The following is a 22,394-nucleotide window of genomic DNA, read 5'->3' as shown; positions in this document are numbered from 1 at the left end:
ACCTTCACTGGCAATGGAAATTCCAGGGAAGCATTTTTTATTTTTTTTGCCAAAAAAATAAAAAAAAATGACGTGAGCTTCGCCATATTTTTGTATAGCCAGGTACAGCAGGCAGGTATGGCTGCCCCCAACCCCCAGCTGCCTATTTGTACCCGGCTGGGAACTAAAAATATAGGGAAGCCCTTGTTTTCATTATTTCATGAATTTCATCAAATAATTTAAAAAAAAACAAAAAACGAAGTGGGCTTCGCCCCATTTTTGCGTCCAGCCAGGTACAACTAGGCAGCTGCAGATTTGAATCCGCAGCACAGGTTGGCCCGAGCATTCTGGGCCCCTCTGCTGCGAATTGCAGTCCGCAGCTGCCCCAGAAAATGGCGCTTTCATAGAAGCGCCATCATCTGGCGCTATATCCAACTCTTCCAGCAGCCCTGAAGCCGGGTGGCTTGCTGAGTAATAATGAGTTATATTAGCTTTGTTTTACTAGCTAGTATTAAGCCAGAGATTCTTAATGTCAGGCATGTTTGACCTGGCCATTAAGAATCTCCAATATAGGGTTAAAAAAAAAAGACACCACAAAGAGAAAAAATACTTTAATAGAAATAAATACACAGACACACTTAGAGACTCCATGTTTATTACTCCCTCTCATCCCTCCACGATCCATGGTCTTCTGTCTTCTTTCTCCTTCAACCCATGCAGCTTTGCTACATCAGACAGCACTGCATGGGAGGAAGAACGCTGCTGCTTCCGTGCAGTCTATTCACTCAGTGAGTGAGCAGAAGCTGCGTGCTGTAAGCGGTGATGTCACCGCCGACAGGCAGGTTACCATAGCAACGGTGCTCCGATCACGTGATTCCCGGTGGGTGCCGCTATTTACCAGCTGTGACAGCTAGTCCCTGCATGTGGCTGACTCTGTAAAGAGCACCCACATGCAGGAACGGGGAGTCGACCATGTGCCACAGCATTTCGCCGGTACACGGACATGCTTGAATGATCACCGCGTACCAGAGAGATGCACTGACAGGACCTAGCAATGACGTCTAGCCATGTGACCAGTTTGTAGCCCATGAGATAATAGACACGTGACTGGTCACATGCTATGTTGACGTCACGATAAGTCCTATCATCAGTGCTGGTTACCGGGAGGACGCAGCGATTATCGGAAGGAAAAGCGGTGGGAGACAGAGTGTAGGACATGTCGCGGGGACCTGAAAGTGTTATGGCAATGTTTTTTAACTGTATGTGTACATGTATAATGTGTTTGTGATGGCCTCCCATTGTTTTCAATGGGATTCGAGTGGTTCGTCGAACGTTCGTCGAATGGAGCCTCTGTTCGGCGAACCGAACTTGAACGCTAGGGGGGTGGCTCATCTCTAGCAGGGACATGGTCTGATCATAGCACATCTCCTGGGCAGGGGAGGAAGTAAAAGAATATAAAGACATTATAACATGGAATCGCAAATAATTCTGTCTTTGAGTTTTTAAAAGCAGGCGAGGAAATGCTTTACATCACAAAAAGAATGAGCTATGATCCCATTTTTTGCTATCTGTATAATCTTTTTGGCTTCATCCCTGGCCCAGGAGATGTGGTATGATCAGACCATGTTCCTGTATAGTCAGACACATCCATTACACAGTATGTATCAGGGGCACATTTACAAGATTATCTCAGCACAGGAATATATTTTTAATCACATCCAATTGTGGAACTTATTATTATTCCAAGGTCTATTGATTAAAATCAACTTTTAAAATTAAAAAGCCTTTAGGCTATGTACGCACTAGAAATTGACTTTTCCTTAAGGAAAAACTGGACCCTCTGAAAGAATCCCGCACCTGCGGTAAAAAAACGCAACGAAATCCGCATGTGGTTTTGCTGCGGTTTTGGTGTGGATTTTCCACAGGTTGGTCCCTGCGGGTTTTTACCATTATCTATGGCAAAAAACGCAGGTACCAGAGGAAAAGAAGTGACATGCACATTAGATCCGGGTAAATCCGCAGGTATAAAAAAACGCAGTGTGCGCACAGAATTTTTTTTATACCCATAGGTTTTACTGGGGAATGACTGCAGAAATGTTAGACACATTTTCTGCAGCAAATCCGCGGCAAAGCCATGGTAAAATCCGTGATAAATCCACAGCATACGCACATAGCCTTAGGGGTACTTTGCACGCTGCGACATCACTAGCCGATTGTAGCGATGCCGAGCGCGATAATACCCGTCCCCGTCGCAGATGCCATATCTTGTGATAGCTGCCATAGCGAACATTATCACTACGGCAGCTTCACGTGCACTTACCTGCCCCACGACGTCGCTCTAGCCGGCGACCCGCCTCCTTCCTTAGGGGGCGGGTCTTGCGGCGTCACAGCGACTTCATACGGCAGGCGGCCAAAAGAAGCGGAGGGGCGGAGATGAAGGGGACGTAAACATCCCGCCCACCTCCTTCCTTCCTCATTGCAGGCGGGACGCAGGTAAGGAGATGTTCCTTGCTCCTGCGGCTTCATACACAGCGATGTGTGCTGCCGTAGGAACGAGGAACAATATCGTACCTGTCGCTGCAGCTAAATTATGGAAATGACCGACACTACACAGATCACCGATTTTTGATGCATTTGCGATCGTTTATCGGTGCTTCTAGGCTTTACACGTTGCAACGTCGTTACCGGCGCCGGATGTGCGTCACTTTCTATTTAACCCCGATGAGATCGCAGTAGCGATGTCGCAACGTGCAAAGTACCCCTTAAGGCTATGTTGGTTATGTTCAAACATAGGTAATGGGGTTTATGTCAGCTGTGTAATGTCAGCTCACATCAAGCCCAGGGGATAGTAATGCAGAGGCATCTATGAATCACCATCAATACAAACCCTGTAATTGTAAAGCTAAAACACACACACACACACAAAAATTAGTTTATTTACTCCCCCACACTTTCCCTCATTCACCAATTTATTAAAAAAAAGTTCCCCAGAAGGTCCAGAATTTCTCACGAGCAGTGAAATCACTGAATTATTTATGTCACTGTGCATGAGAAACTCCGAATCTGGCGATGATCGGGAATGACCTATGGAGCCTCGTTCTCAAAACGCACACAATGGATTACGTCAGATCTTGTTTGTTTTTTTGTTTTGTTTTAAATTGGTGAACGAAGAATAGTGTGGGAGAGTTGTTATTCAAATAAACTTTTTTCCGTGTATTTTTTTAACTTTACACTTACTGAGTTAGTAATGAGGGTGTCTGAGACCCCTATGAATTACTAACCCCTGGGCTTGATGCTCTCTGACATTACATAGCTAACACCAACCCCCAAAAATAATACCCTGATTACGTACGCACCAGGGCAATCGGGAAGAAATGGGGTAGAGGGCTAGAATTGGCACATCTAATTTGATATGCCAATTCTGGGGCAGCTGCGGGCTGATATTTTTAGGCTGGGAAGGGCAAAATAACCGTGGGCCTTCCTAGCCTGATTATACCAGCCCCAGCTGTCTGCTTTACCTTAGCTAGTTATCAAAATCAGGGGGGACTACAAGCTGTTTTGTTTTGTTTTTTTAATTATTTGTTAAATTTAACCAGCCTAAAAAAACTTTTAGGCTGCGTGCGCATGCTTCATTTTTGCCTTTGTTTTTTTGGTGCAGTTTGTTGTGAAAAACTGCATGCTTTTCCTTCTCTTAGCAAAGTCTATGAGAATTTAGAAATGCTGACGAAAGTTGCTTTTTTTTTGCCTTCAGTTTCGGGTTGACAAAAAAACTGCAGCATGTTTTGAGGCCTTTCTGCCATTGATCACACTAAAAAAACACGCAAAAAAGCATTTTTTTTTCGCTGCGTTTTCTGGCACATGGTGTGTTTTTCTGCCACAAGCTGCAGTTTTATTGTGAATGTGAACGTATTTTCTGCAGCGTTCGCACATAGCCTTTGTGCCACATGAAAGGTTCTAAATAATGCAAGTGTAAAACCCTGCCTATATGCATGCTGTAGTCTAAGCTTCCCACCTCCCTACATCAACTCTCCCTGAACTGCGGTGTGCCAAGCATCGCACCCCCGGGTCTCATAAGACATAATGACGCAGCCAGCCAAACACTGTAATACCAGGAGCCAACATAGCTACAGCATTACCATGATTGGCAGGCAATCCCCGTGACATGCCCCACCAGGGCCGTGAGGCACTCAGAACCAGGCCAGTTCTGTTCTTAGGGATGTCACGGCGGCAGGTCCTGACTCCGTGACTCCGGCGGTATTGTTTTAAGTGCGTGGGGGATTATTTACATGGGATGAGTCGTGACGCCACCCGTGGTATGAGGCAAGATAGGTGCCACCGCTGCTATTCAGTTCCCTTGGGGTCGGTGATGATGCAGCTGAGTTGGTATAGCTCTCCTCAGGTAGAGCTGAGCTCCAGGGCTGTCGATGGGGACAGAGTCTCTGGTGTTGATACGCAATGGCGGGGTGTAGGGCAGACAATAACTGGGCAAGTCACAAGTTCTTTACTCACTGTTGATAGTTCCAGATTACCACGACTAGTCAGAGGCTGCCCTCAGAATGCTGCGGCCTGTTGTGATGGGTCCCAGCTGATCCCCGGAGAGTTCGGAGGCACAACCCGATGCACCCTTCTGTGTTCTTTCCCTGGTCGTCTTCCTGCGCTGGCCTCTCCCGCCTGCCCCTCGCCTCACACACAGTGCCCTTAGCCAGTGTCCACGGATCCCTCTTATGGGTGGCTTTCCTGCCTTGTCCCTTCTTGGTCCTATGTGGTCACCTTTTCAGCGGGTTATATGCGGTGGTGGCTTCGGTACTTGAAGTAGCTTCAGCCTCCAGTTTACTAGCTGAGCCTTGTGGTTCTCCACTAGTCTAGGGACCGGCTCCTCGCTGCGGCCAAGTCCCTCCCCACTGATATGCCGGCTGTCGGCTGTGGATGTGTAACGGGGTGCCGGGGGTGCCTCAGGGGTTGTAGTCGTGGCCCCTTCACGTATCAGGCTAACCCCCGGCCCCGCCGTCACTATTGGGACAGGGGAATGTTTTGTGGTGCAGAGTGTGGATGAAGGGAGCACGTCAACAGTCTCAGGAAAATTCCACAGGCAGGTATCAGTTGAATCAAAAGGCATTTTATTGCACATAGTTTCACAACAGGCTCAATGCACGAATCTTGCAACAAGCAATCACAATTCCTGCCGGGGAAAACTGCTCCTGTCTTCTCTTCTCAGGGGACCTTGCCCGGCTACTTCTAGTCTTCTTCACCCGGGCTCCCGCTCCGGCTACCACAGATTTGACCCACACAACTCTGCTTCACCGACTAGGACACTTTCTTTCTCCTTTCTTTTGCTAGCTGCCACCATAGCTCCCACACTCTGCCCCCGTTGCTCTTGTTCCCCCGTCCCGGAATCGACTAACTCAAACTTTCCTCCCTACAACACTCTCTCTCCCTCCCCTAAGCTGCCGGCTCCGCCTCTCTCCTGCACTGTTTCTATGGGGACAGCCGTCCCACCAGGCCACTAGGGGGGGGGAACCCACTAATACAGTAAAAACACAATTTATCATTAACATTAATTTTAACAGCTTTATCTACCCCCAGCATGAGGTATCTTCAGGGGGGGAAACCTACTCCTCTTTGTAAGGGGCCCGTCCACCCCTTACAGATGCGAGCCCACGGGTGTGTGGTGCACTTTCCGTGGCTCTAGGACTCCTTCTACTTCTTCTTTCTTTCCTTCTCCCTCCTGGCCCTTGGACAGGACGAGCTGCTCCAGCTCCAGTTCCCCAGGACCTCACTCCTCCACATCCAATTCCTGACTGACACGTTCTACAGTCTGCTCCCACTAACTAAACTCCACCTCCAGACTGGCTTCGGGACTGTGCTTCCCTTAAGGTGCAACTTACCCTAAGCACGGCCTAATGGAGTGCCACTAAATTAAGAGTGTGTGTCTGTGTATGTGTGCAATGACTTGTGACCTCCTCCTTACCTGGGAATGGGATACCACACCTCTTGCTGCAGTACCTCTGAGGCGACTGGAGCCTCAGGGTCGCCACACCCGCATGTTTAAAGACTGAATAACAGCTCCGAAACATGTGGGGTGGGATTTGAGCATGGCGCCCGAGCACTCGCAATGAGCATACGAAGGCACCCTGATGCTCGATTGAGTATCGAGCAGTGCTGAGCATGCTCCCACATCACTATACTTTGTATTTCTTAGTATATTTGACATCAGATTAAATGCAAACTTTTTAACCACAGCTTTTAAAGAATAAAAAATAAAAACAATTGAAAAATGAACTACTGGAGTGGAGTATATTCTGTCTCTTGAATTTCATGATGAATAAATCACTTCTTACTGGCTATAATTATAATGAAGAGAGTTAACCAATTTTACATTGTGTAGTTCTCGCTCTCAGACTATGTACTGCAGTCCCAAGCTGGGGAAGGCTACACTTAATATAATAGAAAAACACTAATGAAATAGCAAAATTCATTTATTCATTTGAGTGTGAGAAAAAAAAAACCCTGATCAGTCTAGCATTCATCCAGCTAAAATTCATCAACATACTTTATTTAAACAGTATTTTGGCAGGAAAAGTTGAAAATTCAGATTATTACCAATTGGGAGATACAGGCCATATATTTTGCATAGTTCTAAAGAAGTGAAGTGAGCGTGTTTTCAGCTTTTACTCGGTGTGCCATTATATAGGGAGTTTTCAATACATTGCTCATATGTGAGTTATGGTAGATACAATCATCTCTGGATCAGTGGCGGTAAATTAACCCCTTCACACCATAGCCATTTTCCATTTTTTGCGATTTTCTTTCCCTTCTTCCAAGAGCCATAACCTTTTTATTTTTCCATCAATATAACCATATGAGGGCTTGTTTTTTGCTTGAATGTTGTACTTTTGAATGACACCATTCATTTTATGGTAAAACTAGCCCTGCAGTATGATTCTCCTGGTCACTACGAGTACATAGATACCAAATATGTATAGTTTTCTTTTTACATTTTAGTGTGCCACAAAAATATTTGCTTTTTACTGATACTATTTTTGGGTAAATATAATGTTTTGATCGCCTCTTATTGTATTATATTACAATGTTGCAGCTGCAAAAAAATGTAATTCTGGTGGTGTAAATTGGGTTTTTTTTCATTACACTATTTACTAATCAGATTCATTTTTCAGACATTTCTGAACGCAGTAATGCCAAATATGTAAATTTTTAATTTTTCTTTCATATTTTATTTTCAATAGGGGATGGTTTTAACATTTGTGGGGGGGGGGTTCATATTTTTTTTAAAAACGTTTGACTAGTTACTTGAAGCTGCAATCGTACGATTGCTTCTGCTATACAGAGCAGAGCATTAGCACTGTTCTGTATAGCACAAATCACGATCTCCTAGGAATGTCAACTCACAGCCGGAATTCATAGGAGCATTGCAAAGGCAGAAACAGAGGTCATCAGCTGACCACTGGCTGTTGTGACAACCTCACAGGTAGGGACATGCATAGGACATAAATACACATCATACATCGGGAAGGGGTTCATTAACTCCCCATATGCTGTCATTCTTAATTATATTGACTGCCCATTATTGATCTCAAAGAAAACAATTACCTATAAACGTCCTATAAAAATAAATGATTCTGACAAAAGTAATACAAAGTGATGCATTAGTATACAATGGCATTACGTGTAACATAGAAATTAAAGAAGCACTCCCATCAAAGTTTGTATCCTCTTAATATATTACAATCATCGTATTATATAGCACCGTATATTGAAGATTGCTCATTTTGGATTTCTACCCAGTAAATTCTTCTATTTTCTCTGCTTTATGTAGAAACAGGAAATTTCTTATCTCTGCATGAATCATTCTCTCCTCAACTCCTGACCCAGCTGCACCGCTCTTCCCATTAACTTTTGCAGTGATGACTTATGCAGGGAAAAGAGACTGTCTATTTCTACATAGAACTTAGAAGGATTCAGCTAGTCAGTTTTTAAACTAGCTTTAGCTAGACTCATTAAAGGGATTGTCCACTATTAGGACAACCTCTTCTGATTGCATTTATTTTCCCCAGTTAAAAAAAGACCCTGTACTCATTTCCCTTCTGGCACATTCCAGTGCTGTTGGTAACCACTTTTCATGGTTTGCATTACATCACACGAGCTCCGTGTCCAATCACCGATGGCTTCTTTCTCCATGCCTTCTGATCATATGAGTTAATATGGGTTCGCTTGACATCCCAATGTCACATGAGTCTTGAATCACAGTTACCGACAGCACTGGAACAGTGCCAGAATGAGAGGTGAGTACAGGGTCTTTTATTTTAAGTGAGGGAAAGGAATGGAATCAGAAGGAGTTGTCCTAGTAGTTAACATCCCCTTTAAATGCTTGTGCCAATTAATTAACGATAAAAAAATTTCTTGATATACTGTATATTGATTTCACTTGATTATGTAGAAGAGGTTGTCTTTATAAGCCACGTAATGATCTCTTCCTCTACAAGAGATTATCTCCACTGTTGACACTAGTCTTTCTCATGTAGCAATCAAGATCTGAGCGGATAATGTAATAATATTGGTCTGCTGTACAAAAGTCCACTCTCTTGGCCAGGTTCTTGGGGACAATTTTTCCACTTCTGATTGTGATACGGCCTTCAGCTCCAAATATCCCAGAGACCAATCCTTCCTTCCTTCCCCAAGACACCGCAGCCTCCACCAGTACACTGGTCACATTGTAGATTTGTAGATCCTTCACCATTCATTACCATTTAGCTTCAATCTGTTATGTCCCATAATTACAACCTGTCCCTAAACCTCTGTTTTGTCATGGTAATGTTATTGTTAACCTAGGTATTTTGTTTTTATTTAGATTTCAACACAAGAATATTATAAAATTGGCTGGATGTGTCACAATGGGAGGAATAACATGTCTAGTCTACCCAAATATGATCAATGGATCCCTCTTTCGCAAACTACATTGTGCTGTGAGTTTTATTTAACTATCATGGGGTAATTCCAAACTACAGTTCTTCAGTCAATTTTTGAAAATCGAGTGCACCAAAAAATGTATGACAGTAGTCAGTAACCCTCCCCCATAAAATAGGCATGAAGAAAATAAATATATAGTAACTGATTCATTAACCTAGAGTTTTATACTAGAGTCTTGATGAAGCGTGTGCATCTTCCAGTTTCCATACCCCACTATAAGAAATGTATGTCAGTTATGGCCTGCTTGACAATGTCCTGTCCCAGTCAAATCCAACTACTACTTTAACAATCAGCAAAAACGGCAAAGACTGGTGTAAAAACCAAAAAGTCGCCAAATTTTGCAACATTTTAAGCAATTTTATGCCAGAAATCTGATTGAGGAATCAACCCAATTTTACTTAAATACATTTACATATATTAATGTTTTAACCAATAATTGTCCTATTAGACCAAAATGGTAATTGTAAATGCCCTTTTCATCTGACTGAAATCTGTCTCATTTGTCAGAAATTGATCTGGCGTGCCTAAACAATTTGTCTGCTAAACACAATGATTGTAGCATGTAATAATATATCTGAAAGACAACTTGATTATAGAGAATATAACATGTAAATGAATAACTAATTCATAATTAAAAATAACTTTTTTTTCAGAAAAGCACTCCTCCATTACCTTGGCATATACGTTACAATATTCTGGTTGATGTAGCACATGCCATTTACTATCTGCATACAAGGAAGCCTTATCCAGTCTTATGTGGGAATATAACCAGGTAAGCTAAAATATACAATTTTATCAAACCTCACTTCCCTCTATCACATTCCATCACATTGACCTGAATATAACTGCCATAAGCTGTATTCAAGCACCAAATGATCACAACCAGAACAATTCACTTTCCTTAACAGATGCATACATATATGCAACATGTACAGTACTGTGCAAACGTTTTAGGCAAGTGCGGAAAAAGCAGCTCACCTATGCATAAAAAAACCCCCATAGAAACTGGATGCAGAAAATAGCAGCAGGTGCTTTGGACTGATGAGTCAAAATGTTAAATATAAAACTGTAACAAAGGCAGGGCTGGAGAGTGGTACAATAATAAGTGACAGCAGCCCACAGTGAAGCATGGTGGAGTCCTTCCAAGTTTGTGGCTGCATTTTAGGAAATCAAGTTGGAGGTTTGGTCAAGATTATTGGTGTCCTCAATACTGAAATACAGGCAAATACTTATCCATCATGTAATACCATTAGAGAGGTGGCTGATTGATACTAAATTAAATGTTCAGCAGGACAACAACGCCCAAAATACAGCCAATGAAGACGAATTGATGATTTGATGCTGTTTTGACGACCAAGAGTGGTCACATCAAATGTTTTGATTTAGATTTTTCTTTTATTAATTTGCATTTTGTTAATTGATAAAAAATAAACTGTTAACACTTCTATTATTGAAAGTATTCTTACTTTGCTGCATTTTTTTCCACACCATAGCAGTATTCTGTATTTTTTCTTTGCGTGGGACAAGACTCTATGTAGACCCAGTCTTATTAAGACATATTGCTGCAGTAAATCTTTGCTCACTTGTCATGTCATGCTTTAAGTAGGCTTAGGTTCATTTGTATCTTGAGACGTTACATTAGTGTGAACTGGAACTTATAACTGAAATTAACAGATTATATATATATATCACAGTTAATAGTTAATTTTTCCGGTTTTCCAGCAAAAGTATATTGCTTGATCAGCATTTTCAACCAAAGCTCTCAGACTTTGCTATGGTCCATTTGAGATCTTACCTGATAAATCAGCTCTATACCATAAAGATGGATCAAGCCACACTACAGTTCCTGGGATACTTGCCAGAGGAGTACATCAGGAGGGGAGAACTGTCACCGAAAACGGATGTCTATAGCTATGGAGTTGTGAGTGTGCAAAAACCGCCTGTCATCTATCAAATGCATAGCAGAGGTTTACTATGCAAATCAAGTTATATAAAGAAGCATTCTGGGCTAATTCTGCATTTTTTACTAGCTTTTGGTATTCATTGTCTGTTTTTTGTCATCTGCACCTAATTCTTCTTTTAATTTGCACTTTTTTTAAAGCCTGTTTTATGTGTTTCCTATTTTTTCTTTTCCATTGTGAGCAGTGTTTAGGTTTTCAGTCCTTTATGGCTGATTTGTTATTTTAACTTTTTGAAAAGTCACAAAATTTGTTGAAATGTACTTCAGCCCTTTTGGGAGTCCTCTTATGTATTCCTGTTATTTTGGTGCAATTTTTGAAAAACGTTTTATGTTAAAAAGTCACAAAAACAGTTAAAGATAAAAACAATTACCATTTTTGAGTTTGTGCAAAATTCATGAATTCTGCATGCCATTTTGAAGAATTTAATTGAAACATATGTTCCGGGGCGTGAGCTGTAACTGTAGTGGTGTAGGAAAAATTGGAAGTAAATTTGTAGACCTAAAATGAATAGGAACATTGCATAATCAAATGCTTTCTCTAGGCCCTATGTTCAATTTATTCACAGAAAATCTATAATTTACAACTAGAAATTGGTTAAAATAGTTTCTTATGATTTATAACTAGTGGACTAATGCAGCTTTACTTCCTTTTTCATTAAGTTAATAATGGAAGTTTTAAGTGGACGGCAAGCTGTTCTTAATGAACCCAACACTACATATTTGGTGAGTTTTTATTATTACTATTAGCACTTTCTTCTTTTTTTTGTCATATGAAAGCTACATACAGGACAACCCAGGGGAAAAGAATGTGGAACTTTCAATTCCTTTATGTGATTTTTCTTTTGAAACGCCTACAGTTACCATTGTAAATGTTTATTGTCACTAGAGCTACACAGTGAGCTGGGTCATTTACATAATTGTCCATCAACCAATATAAAAAAATACAATTGGCTTGAGTTTAATGTCCTATTTGGTTTATTCAGTAAAATTCCAATCTGCAAACAAACATCCAGAAATCCTCATAATCCATAACACAACAAAACTAATCCTAAAATGCATGTCAGGCAGTTTTGCCACATATGGAAGATTTCAAGATAGGGAAACCAAGAGGCTAATATTTTTTCAAATATCTCCTCATATCTTTTAACCCATGGGAGCAGTATGGGTTCTAGAATGGGTCCTATGCAGTCATGGCCAAATTTGTTGGCACCCTTGAAATTGTAGCAGAAAATGAAGTATTTTTCCCAGAAAGTTAATGCAATTACACATGTTTTGTTATATACATGTTTATTTCCTTTGTGGTTATTCGAGTCACGCAAAAAAACTGAGGGGGAAAAAAGGCAAATTAAACAATTTCCCACAAAACCCCCAAAATAGACTGGACAACACTGTTGGCACCCTCAACTTGATATTTGGTTGCACACCCTTTGGAAAAAAATAACTGTAATCACTCTTCTTTTGTAAACTGCTCCAGGTCTCTTGGATTTGAAGTGTGCCTTCTCCCAATAGCGGTTTTACGATCTATTCACATGACCTAGGGCACAAACCCAGCTTTCTGACATTGGATCCTTTGCTAATATTCAGATTTCATGATGCCTTGAAAATAGGCAAGGCACCCAGTGCCAGAGGCAACAAAACAACCCCCAAAACATATTTGATTCTTTATAGGCCTCATTTAATTTTCTGTAAACAGTAGTGTGACGACCTGGACTCTGTCAATGCTTAGCATGGGTTAACTTTCTTAACATTCAGCCAGACATGAAGACAGTTTGTTTATAGACTGGGGATAAGCCCTCATTGTTTTTACAAGACTCTTGTTGACTCATGTAATTGTTTTGGCCACTGAAGGCCAGACACCCAGATAACTCAATTATGCGAACTTCCCATTGTATTACTAAGTGAATTGCTAGATGTGATATAATTTACCTGTCTCACACTTGTCTCTGGATATTTGAATATAGCTTGAAATTCATCCAATAAAAGAAGCAACCTTGTACAACCAATTTGATAAGGGCACAATATATACTAAGGGAAGGCTATGGCTATAAAAGGTGACTTCTTGGAGTCACCAGGTTGTTGATGGATGTTGCATGATCCAGTCTAAGCTCTTAGGAGCTGGCTAGGGGATCAGAACCAGGATGCCTTGTGGACTCGGTCTAGGGACTTTGGCTCCGACTACAGGATCACTTGGCTACATGGCTTCAATCTAGGGACTTTGATTACAATTGGAGACCATATCCACAGTCTAGGGATTTTGACTCCGGCTGCCAGGATTATATCACATCATCACACCAGAGACTACTTAAGGAAGAAACTCAGGTTGGGACAATTTGGTCACCTGGCTGCAGACTTTGCAGACCTCCGCCAGCTTCCTAAATCTGGCGTTATTCCAGTCTGGGTGGGTGCCCGCCGAAAGTGGGGTGCTGCTGGATTGGAGTAAGTAGCCCTGGAAGCTCTGAGGCACGGATATTCTAATCCCTGGTGAGCCAGCGGAAGGGTGAGACTCTGTTGCCTGTTATATTTGTGTGTTTCACTGGTTATGTGTTATGTGCCGTTAATTGTTTGGGGATCCAATAAAGTCTTAAAATTGTGATTCCCTCACCCTGTGTTGTCTGAGTAGTGTTCGGCCCACGGTTAAGGAGGTCGGCGTTCAGTTGGGATAAGCCCTGGGCCAAGCTGTCTTTCTAAAGGCGGCCGGGCCAGCGGACAAGAGCACCTACTGACCCCCGGGTCTCCACAAGTAGAATAATGTTTTTTTAACCAAAAGGTTCTATCTTGGTCTCATCTGTCCACAAAACGGTTTGCCACAAAGATTGTGGCTTATTCACATATATGTTGGCAAACTGCATTCTAGCTTTTTGTTTCTGTATCAGCAGTGGGGTCCTCCTGTGTCTCCAGCCATAGTGATTAATTTCATTCAAATGTCAACAGATAGTTCTCACTGACACTGATGCACCCTGATCCAGCAGGACAGTTCTCTTCTCCTTTTTCTGTAATCCATGCTTTGTGTGGCGCACACACAGACACACAATGAGTTTGATTTTCATATTGACCACAACTGTTAGTTGCCACATTTGAGTTTGAATGAGCATCACATGCTTGAAACAAAGTTGTTTACCCACAATTCTGGAAATGTGCCAACTATTTTCTCCATGCCCATTTGTGTAAAATTACATCCAATTTGCCTTTTTTCTCTATGTTTTTTTGTGTTGTTCCAATACACACAAAGGAAATAAACATGTGTATAATAAAACGTGTAACTGTAATAATTTCCTGGGAGAAATACTTCATTTTCTGGAACAATTTCAACGGTGTCAAGTCTTTTGGCCATGACTCTATATATAGATTATGCAATTTTTTTTTACAGTTTCTATGTTCTAAGCAGCTATGTATTTATAGTTTTTTTTTGTTTTTTTTTTTAAATTAATTAATTAACTCACTGTCTAATCTCTATTTTTTATGTTCAATGTCTAGAGAGATTTGTTTTGGAATGAAATGGATAAAAGTGGTATTGGACCTCTTCTCCAGATTGTGGACATGAAAACTAGGAACTGGCCTGTTGATGTTGCACACAAACTTCTAACCATATCTTTTGAAGCTACGTCACTGCGTGCCAAGCAAAGACCCACATTTGAAATGGTGTGGATTTTACGTATTATTATATTTACCACCAAGGCTCATTAATGGGTCAATGTTGATTTTTAGGATTGTTACATTCAATAGGTGGCACTGGAGTTTAAGTCCTCTTCCTCTCTGAAGAGGTTATTTGCATTGCCCTTACACCCCTGTCAAAGGTCTCTCACCCAGCCAAATCAGATCTACTGCTTTGCACTGAGGAGTGGCAAATACCCCAAAAGACATGTCTGCAAATGGATTGTCTGGTTTGGCTTCTTAAGAAAAGTCATGAGGCAAGACTCGATGAAGGGTTGACATAGACTTTAAGGCAGACCTGGGCAAGGGGCGGCCCGCGGGCCATATCCGGCCTGCCTACTCTCTGTGACCATTAGATCAGAGTTGGAGACGTGGTGCCGCCTCTCCTGCCGGGCGGGAACTTTTCAAATGACACATGCGCGCCGTACTGACGACATCAGGGTGCGCGTGTGTCACAGAGAAAGGTGCCGGGCAGGGAACAGAGGACAGATTCCTGCTTTCCGCTGCTACACTGTGCGGAGCTTCAGGATCTGTCCTCTGTTTTCTGTCTGACACCTTTCTCTCTGACACACGTGCGCCCTGATGTCGGCAGTGCGGTGCGCGTGTATAATTTGAAAAGTTCCCGCCTGGCAGGAGAAGCGGCACCAGCCGATGCCTGTACACAGAGAAGTAGCGGCGGGGGCAGGGCCCGTACAAGAACAGCAGCGCAGCCAGGGCCCATACAAGGGGAGAAGCAGCTCAGCGGGGGACCAGGAGGTGCCTGAGGAGAGAGAGGTGAGTGGTAACTAACAACCTGAGGAGGGGACAATGGGGAGGGGGGGGGGGGGTAACTGGTAACTAATAACTAACATTTGGGATGTAGTATATGGGAATGTAATGATGTAGTTTTACAGGTGCAGTATATAGTGATGTAATTTATTACAGGTGCAGAATATAGTGATGTAATTTATTACAGGTGCAGAATATAGTGATGTAATTTATTACAGGTGCAGTATATAGTGATGTAATATATTACAGGTGCAGTATATAGTGATGCAATTTATTACAGGTGCAGTATATAGTGATGTAATTTATTACAGGTGCAGTATATAGTGATGTAATATATTACAGGTGCAGTATATAGTGATGTAATATATTACAGGTGTAGTATATAGTGATGTAATGTATTACAGGTGCAGTATATAGTGATGTAATATATTGCAGGTGCAGTATATAGTTTATTACAGGTGCAGTATAGAGTGATGTAGTTTATTACAGGTGTAGTATATAGTGATGTAATATATTACAGGTGCAGTATATAGTTTATTACAGGTGCAGTATAGAGTGATGTAGTTTATTACAGGTGCAGTATATAGTGATGTAGTTTATTACAGGTGTAGTATATAGTGATGTAAGTTATCACAGGTGCAGTATATAGTGATGTAGTTTATTACAGGTGTAGTATATAGTGATGCAATTTATTACAGGTGCAGTATATAGTGATGTAATATATTACAGGTGCAGTATATAGTGATGTAATATATTACAGGTGCAGTATATAGTTTATTACAGGTGCAGTATAGAGTGATGTAATTTATTACAGGTGCAGTATATAGTGATGTAAGTTATTACAGGTGCAGTATATAGTGATGTAAGTTATCACAGGTGCAGTATATAGTGATGTAGTTTATTACAGGTGTAGTATATAGTGATGCAATTTATTACAGGTGCAGTATATAGTGATGTAATATATTACAGGTGCAGTATATAGTGATGTAATATATTACAGGTGCAGTATATAGTTTATTACAGGTGCAGTATAGAGTGATGTAATTTATTACAGGTGCAGTATATAGTGATGTAAGTTATTACAGGTGCAGTATATAGTGATGTAGTTTATTACAGGTGTAGTATATAGTGATGTAATATATTACAGGTGCAGTATATAGTGATGTAATATATTACAGGTGCAGTATATAGTGATGTAATATATTACAGGTGCAGTATATAGTGATGTAATATATTACAGGTGCAGTATATAGTTTATTACAGGTGCAGTATAGAGTGATGTAAGTTATTACAGGTGCAGTATAGAGTGATGTAATTTATTACAGGTGCAGTATATAGTGATGTAGTTTATTACAGGTGTAGTATATAGTGATGTAAGTTATTACAGGTGCAGTATATAGTGATGTAGTTTATTACAGGTATAGTATATAGTGATGTAAGTTATTACAGGTGTAGAATATGGTGATGTAATTTATTTATTTACAACCACAAGTTCATTAAAGTTCATCATCTCATAATTAATGATGTAATTAGGTCCTCCATATTGTCATTGAATATTTGTATTGTTTAACTTATTGTTAAACAATACAAACAAAATTATTTGTTTATGAAGGGATAGTATATTTACTATATACAGTATTGGGTAGAACTGAGTTAATTATATTAGCTCGGCCCTCTAAAACCATTCCAAGTTCTCATGCGGCCCCATGGGAAATTTAATTGCCCACCCCTGCTTTAAGGATTGCTACCTCCAATAGGTGGCCCTTGAGTTCTTGTCCTCTTCCTCTTTGAAGAGGCTATTTCCATATTTTCCCAGATCAGTTTTACATGGCCAATAGGTTTCTTTACATTGGCTTAGCACTCTCCACAAGAAGAAATCTTCTCCTTACACTTCCTATATATACACACTATCACACATATCAACATCTCCCTATTGGAAAACGTAAATGGTTGTGGATGGATCCGAAAGCGCAGGTAATCACCAGGCACAGTTTGTGTCTACAAACTCAATTGTCTGCATGGGACAACTATTTTTTATTAAAAAAGGAAAAAATGTTATATATTAATGTATAACTTGAAAAATGTGGGGTGAAATATTTAACTAAAGGCCGCTTTACACGCTGCGACATCGCTCAAGCGATCTCGTTGGGTCACGGAATTTGTGACGCACATCCGGCAGCATTAGCGATGCCGTTGCGTGTGACACCTATGAGCGATTTTGCATCGTTGCAAAAACATGCAAAATCGCTCATCGGTGACATGGGGGTCCATTCTCTAATATCGTTGCTACAGCAGTAACGAAGTTGTTCCTCGTTCCTGTGGCAGCACACATCGCTCCGTGTGACACCGCAGGAACGAGGAACCTCTCCTTACCTGCCTCCCACCCGCAATGCGGAAGGAAGGAGGTGGGCGGGATGTTACGTCCCGCTCATCTCCGCCCCTCCGCTTCTATTGGGCGACGGTTCAGTGACGCTGCTGTGACATCGCTGTGACGCTGAGCGAACCGCCCCCTTAGAAAGGAGGTGTTTCGCCGGTCACAGCAACGTCGCAGGGCTGGTAAGTAGTGTGACGGGTCTGGGCGATGTTGTGCGCTACGGGCAGCGATTTGCCCATGTCGCACAACCGATGGGGGCGGGTACCCACGCTAGCGATATCGGTCACGATATCGCAGCGTGTAAAGCGGCCTTAATACAGATTTTCAAATTAAACAATGTGGAAATCAGGAATACACAATTTGATGTTGAATATGACAGTTTAAAAATGTATTTTCCTCCACTTAGAATAACTGTGTATGTTCCCACAGATTCTGGAAATGACTAAAAGCTGTAACAAGTACACTGAAGATCATCCTAAGTCACTCATGTGTTTTCCACCATGTGTTTGTCGACTGCCTTTAAGTAATCCCAATGTACCCATTGAAAGTGATGAAAATGTGGACAGCTATTTCAGTGTGCATGAAAAACAAGACGCCATAAGACCATGTGAATGCAGCCAGTCTGAGGTCACATATTTAGGGGGCACCAGAACATGTAGAAGCACAGATAATTTTATTTCTACACCAGTACAGGACAGAAATACATCCCAAAGTGACCAGAAGCTGTGGATGAGTGACCTATCTTATACAAGCAGGCCAGTGGAGTGTAGCTGCTCATCAGGACCGGACAGCACATCATATTGTGAACAATGTCTGATAAATGGTTTTGGCAATGCAGAATAAACGATGAAAAATGAAGGTTACTACATCGTTCACCTCACATAAAATAGAAGACAAATGCATGACTGCCATTAACGGCAGAACATTTATATGACAAATATGATGAGATTACCAAGGAATATCAATCTCACACCACTACATTATCTGTCTTCCCTCTAAGCTTTTGTGTAATGCCTTTCTATCATCTGTACATAAATGGGTTGTATACAGTCAATTCATTAACTATGTATTAATTATTTACAATTAATGCAAACGTAATCTCCTCCTACAATATCCCCAGGCTTAAAAGGGAATGTGTCACCCAGTTTCCCCAATATAAACTAAGGCCACAACTTAACCACTTCTTTTACAGTGGTGTAGAAACCGGTCTATAAGCCCAAGCCCCTCTGCATGTCCAAAAAATACCCTTCATAATCCCCTGATATGGCACGCTGCAGTCTGATAGGCATTGCTGGTATTGTTAGGCACCTCCTTTCTCTCCCTGTAATGGCCGTCCTCCTGTCTTACCTCATGTGGGAGACATGTCATACAACATCAAAAATCACTACAATCTCTCTCCTGCGCAGGCGTACTTTGCTCTGCTCATTACACTACTGCGCAGGAGAGAGATTGGGGTGCTATGTGAATAATGTAGGATATGTCATTCCCATAAAGCAAGATAAAGAGGATGATGATTGAGGTGGAGAGAGGAAGCGTCAAGCAAGGCCAGTGACTTCCATCAGAATGCACCAAACCTATCGGGGTTAAAAAAAAGGTATATTTTTGGATATGCGGATGGGTTTAGGAATTTAAAAACAGATTACTAAACTGCTGTAAATGAAGTGTTAAAGATGGTGGCCTTAGTTTATATTGGGAAAACCTGGTGACTGGTTCCCATTAAGCGTGCGTGCTCACTTCTGTTATCACTATGCATGAGACTTGGTGACAATAGGTATCCGTACTCTATGTTTTTTTATTTTTTACATCAAATAAGCTTTATAAATATTGTTTTAAACATAGAAGTTATAATTTATCAATTATTTATTTTTTGTATCGTATCTTAGCTAACAATCATGTCCTGAAAGCATGCCGATGCATAAGAGGAGAAAACGGAAGATCTGCTAAAACAGTCCTCATCATTAAACCAGGGTCACACTGGCATATAAAATTCAGTGGGAGAGAATCGGATGTGATATGCTAATGACACTGGGCTCAAACTCTGCTGCGAGCGTGACAGTGTCAGTCACTATGGGTTTTCTTGCATGCAAGAATTAAAGCACTGGTGAGAAGAAGACAGAGAGATTAATTTCTCCATCTTCTCCATTGTCTGTCTTTGTGTATATCTGACTGCACTCAAATATCAGTCTGATATTTCACACGCGCCCATTGACTTGTATTGGTGTGCGTGATCCGATATACGCTGCTGAACGCAGCATGCATCAGTTTTTTTCTCATGTCGTTTCGGCATGAGAAAAAAATAGCAGATCTGCTCTGCCTGATTGACTAACATTCATCAGAGTGCAACGCAAGATTTTCTCGCAGTGCACTCCTCCATATTATACGTCAGTGTGCGCGAGCCCTTAGTACAGTATGTTAAAAGGAATCTGTTATCAGGTCTTTGCTACCCCATCTGAAAGCAGCATGATGTAGGGCAGAGTCCCTGACTCCCGGGATGTATCACTTACTAGGCTGATTGCTGCAGTTCTAATATCATTGTTTTATCTGCTGCAGATCTCCTAGTTCTCTGAATGCTGAGCGCTTTATAACTCCTCCCACACCACTTATTGTCAGCTTTCTGTGTACATGTTTTTGGTAGTGTACCCTTTTACATTCTTTTCATGTTGTGTTTGTCCTAATAAAGTATTTGTATTTTGCACTTTACTCTTGTCCTCCAGTATGTTATTTCTGTGTACAGTGTAGATATGCAGCAAGCTGACAAATCAATGGTGAAATAGGGGTTATACAGAGCTCAATAATTTGGAGGATTACATGACACCAAGTTTTATAGTCCTCTTTTGATAATCTCCTGCTGCTAAATCAGTGACTATCAAAACTACAGCAAGCAGCCCAGTAATTCATACATCACTGAACTCAGGTCTTTGCCCCTAAATTTTGCTGCTCTTAGATTGTTTGGCAAAAACCTTGTGACACATTCCTTTTAATATATCCTATCAAGGAAAATGGCTTCTCTCTTCACTTATGAGCCACTTCTCTACCTCACCCCCCTTCCTTCTGAACACAGCCTCCAGTGTGACAAAAACAGCTAAATCCGTCTTAACTAATGAAACTGGAACTGCAAGCAGAGTGAGACTTCAGCAAATAACACCTATTATACTCTATGTAATTGGGAGGAAAAATAAGGAGTATAATGACAAACAAGCAGAGGTTGAGACAGGAAGATTGTGCTGCCCTTAGTGAGTGATTAAAGCACCACTTAAGCATTTTTGTTTTTCACTGCTGGTGTGATGGTTTTAATCTAAGATCTCTGACATTACTCATCTAGTCTCCCTCCAGCATCTTTACCTTTTATCTTCGGTCCGATCCAACGGCGCCATCTTGTGACGGCATCTTGTGACTGGCCGGAAGTTAGAAGTTACATCACAAGCTCTGAATGCAAATCTATAAGAGCCATAACATGGCTCTCATAGACCTGCATTGAAAAATGACTTCCAGCTTGCACCGTGAAACACTGGAGAGATCTGGCATGTCACAAACGGCCGGAGCCAAACAGGAGTGCTGACGATAGGGTTTGAAGGTGCTGGAAGGCAAGTATAAAAGTAGAGGCATGAACCTTTGATTAGAAGCACCCTGGAGTGGGGCTTCAAAGCTTATGCTAGAGCTGGATTCAGAGCTATAGAAATCAGTACTACTGTATGGTGCTTTCCATGCTGCTTATGCTACTTCTGAAGATCTGCTATACAATGACAAAAGCAGGAACCCTCCTGCTTTTGTGTACAAGAAGCATCATACCGTAGCACATAGTCTACACCCACTAGCTCATAAAAAGAATTAAAATTAGAAATAGAGCCAATAAAGGTGAAAATGCAGAAAAATGAGTGAAATATGCACGAGATACATGACCGCTAATTCTGAAAGGACAGGTACGCTTTTAGCTGTTAAACAGCATCCTTAAAAATTAAGCTACTCAACAGGTGAAGACATTGGAGGGTTATAACCCAATTCAGAGTGCAAAAAGCTAGCAAAGATTGTGGTATAAGGGGGATAAAAAAAAATATCAAAATCCTACACTGGTTAATGACAGGTGATGGATGTTTACAATATGTAATATCATTTTCTCTTTTTAAGATCTTTGACTTTGGGTTAGAGTGTTGAAATCTGTATCTAGCAAACCGGAAATAATAGAGCCTTCTGGAAGATGATGTTTTCACAGATATGTTTTATTCATATTCTAATATATTGATGTGTAACTTATTGTTTCATTTAAATTATTAAAATTACCCTGTAAACTGGTCAATTTGGAATATTACAGCTGATGCCACAGATTAGAGGGTGCGCATCTTCAATGACTGTTATGTAAATTATATTAAATACATTAAAAATGCATTCACAGTTCTGCATGGTTGTAATTTTGTCTTTGGAAATGTCAAAAACATTGTCATAAGACTTCTTTACCAAATATCTTACATCAGATTACTGAGCAGAGCCCGATTCTCAGACCTCAAGCAAAAATGTGCAGATAATGCTTTCAAGACCTGACAAATTTTCATTTTTGAGCTTTTGTTTTTTCCTTATCCTTTTTAAGAGCTGCAGTGGATATAAAAAGTTTGCACACCCCTGAAAAATGCCAGGGTTTTGCCATATAACAAAAATCATATTAAGAAGAATCGCTTCACAACT

The 22,394-nt window shown here is 41.1% G+C and overlaps 1 protein-coding gene across 1 annotated transcript in view; it reads left to right on the top strand.

Annotated features, from left to right (window-relative positions):
* The window catches only part of IRAK3 (interleukin 1 receptor associated kinase 3), a 74,254-nt gene extending 55,389 nt beyond the window's left edge, over positions 1–18,865 (top strand). The window contains exons 5-10 of the mRNA XM_075342457.1: positions 8,846–8,960; positions 9,618–9,736; positions 10,687–10,885; positions 11,585–11,647; positions 14,399–14,563; positions 18,147–18,865. Coding sequence (XP_075198572.1) covers positions 8,846–8,960; positions 9,618–9,736; positions 10,687–10,885; positions 11,585–11,647; positions 14,399–14,563; positions 18,147–18,560 — 1,075 coding nt within the window. The 3' untranslated portion in view covers positions 18,561–18,865. The remainder of the gene's footprint in view (positions 1–8,845; positions 8,961–9,617; positions 9,737–10,686; positions 10,886–11,584; positions 11,648–14,398; positions 14,564–18,146) is intronic.
* Positions 18,866–22,394: the final 3,529 nt, after the last annotated feature.

This window comes from Anomaloglossus baeobatrachus, chromosome 4 (assembly GCF_048569485.1).
Source record: "Anomaloglossus baeobatrachus isolate aAnoBae1 chromosome 4, aAnoBae1.hap1, whole genome shotgun sequence".
Lineage (NCBI taxonomy): Eukaryota > Metazoa > Chordata > Amphibia > Anura > Aromobatidae > Anomaloglossus > Anomaloglossus baeobatrachus.
The sequence above is the reverse complement of the archived record's forward strand: the minus strand, read 5'-3'. Positions and strand labels throughout refer to the sequence as shown.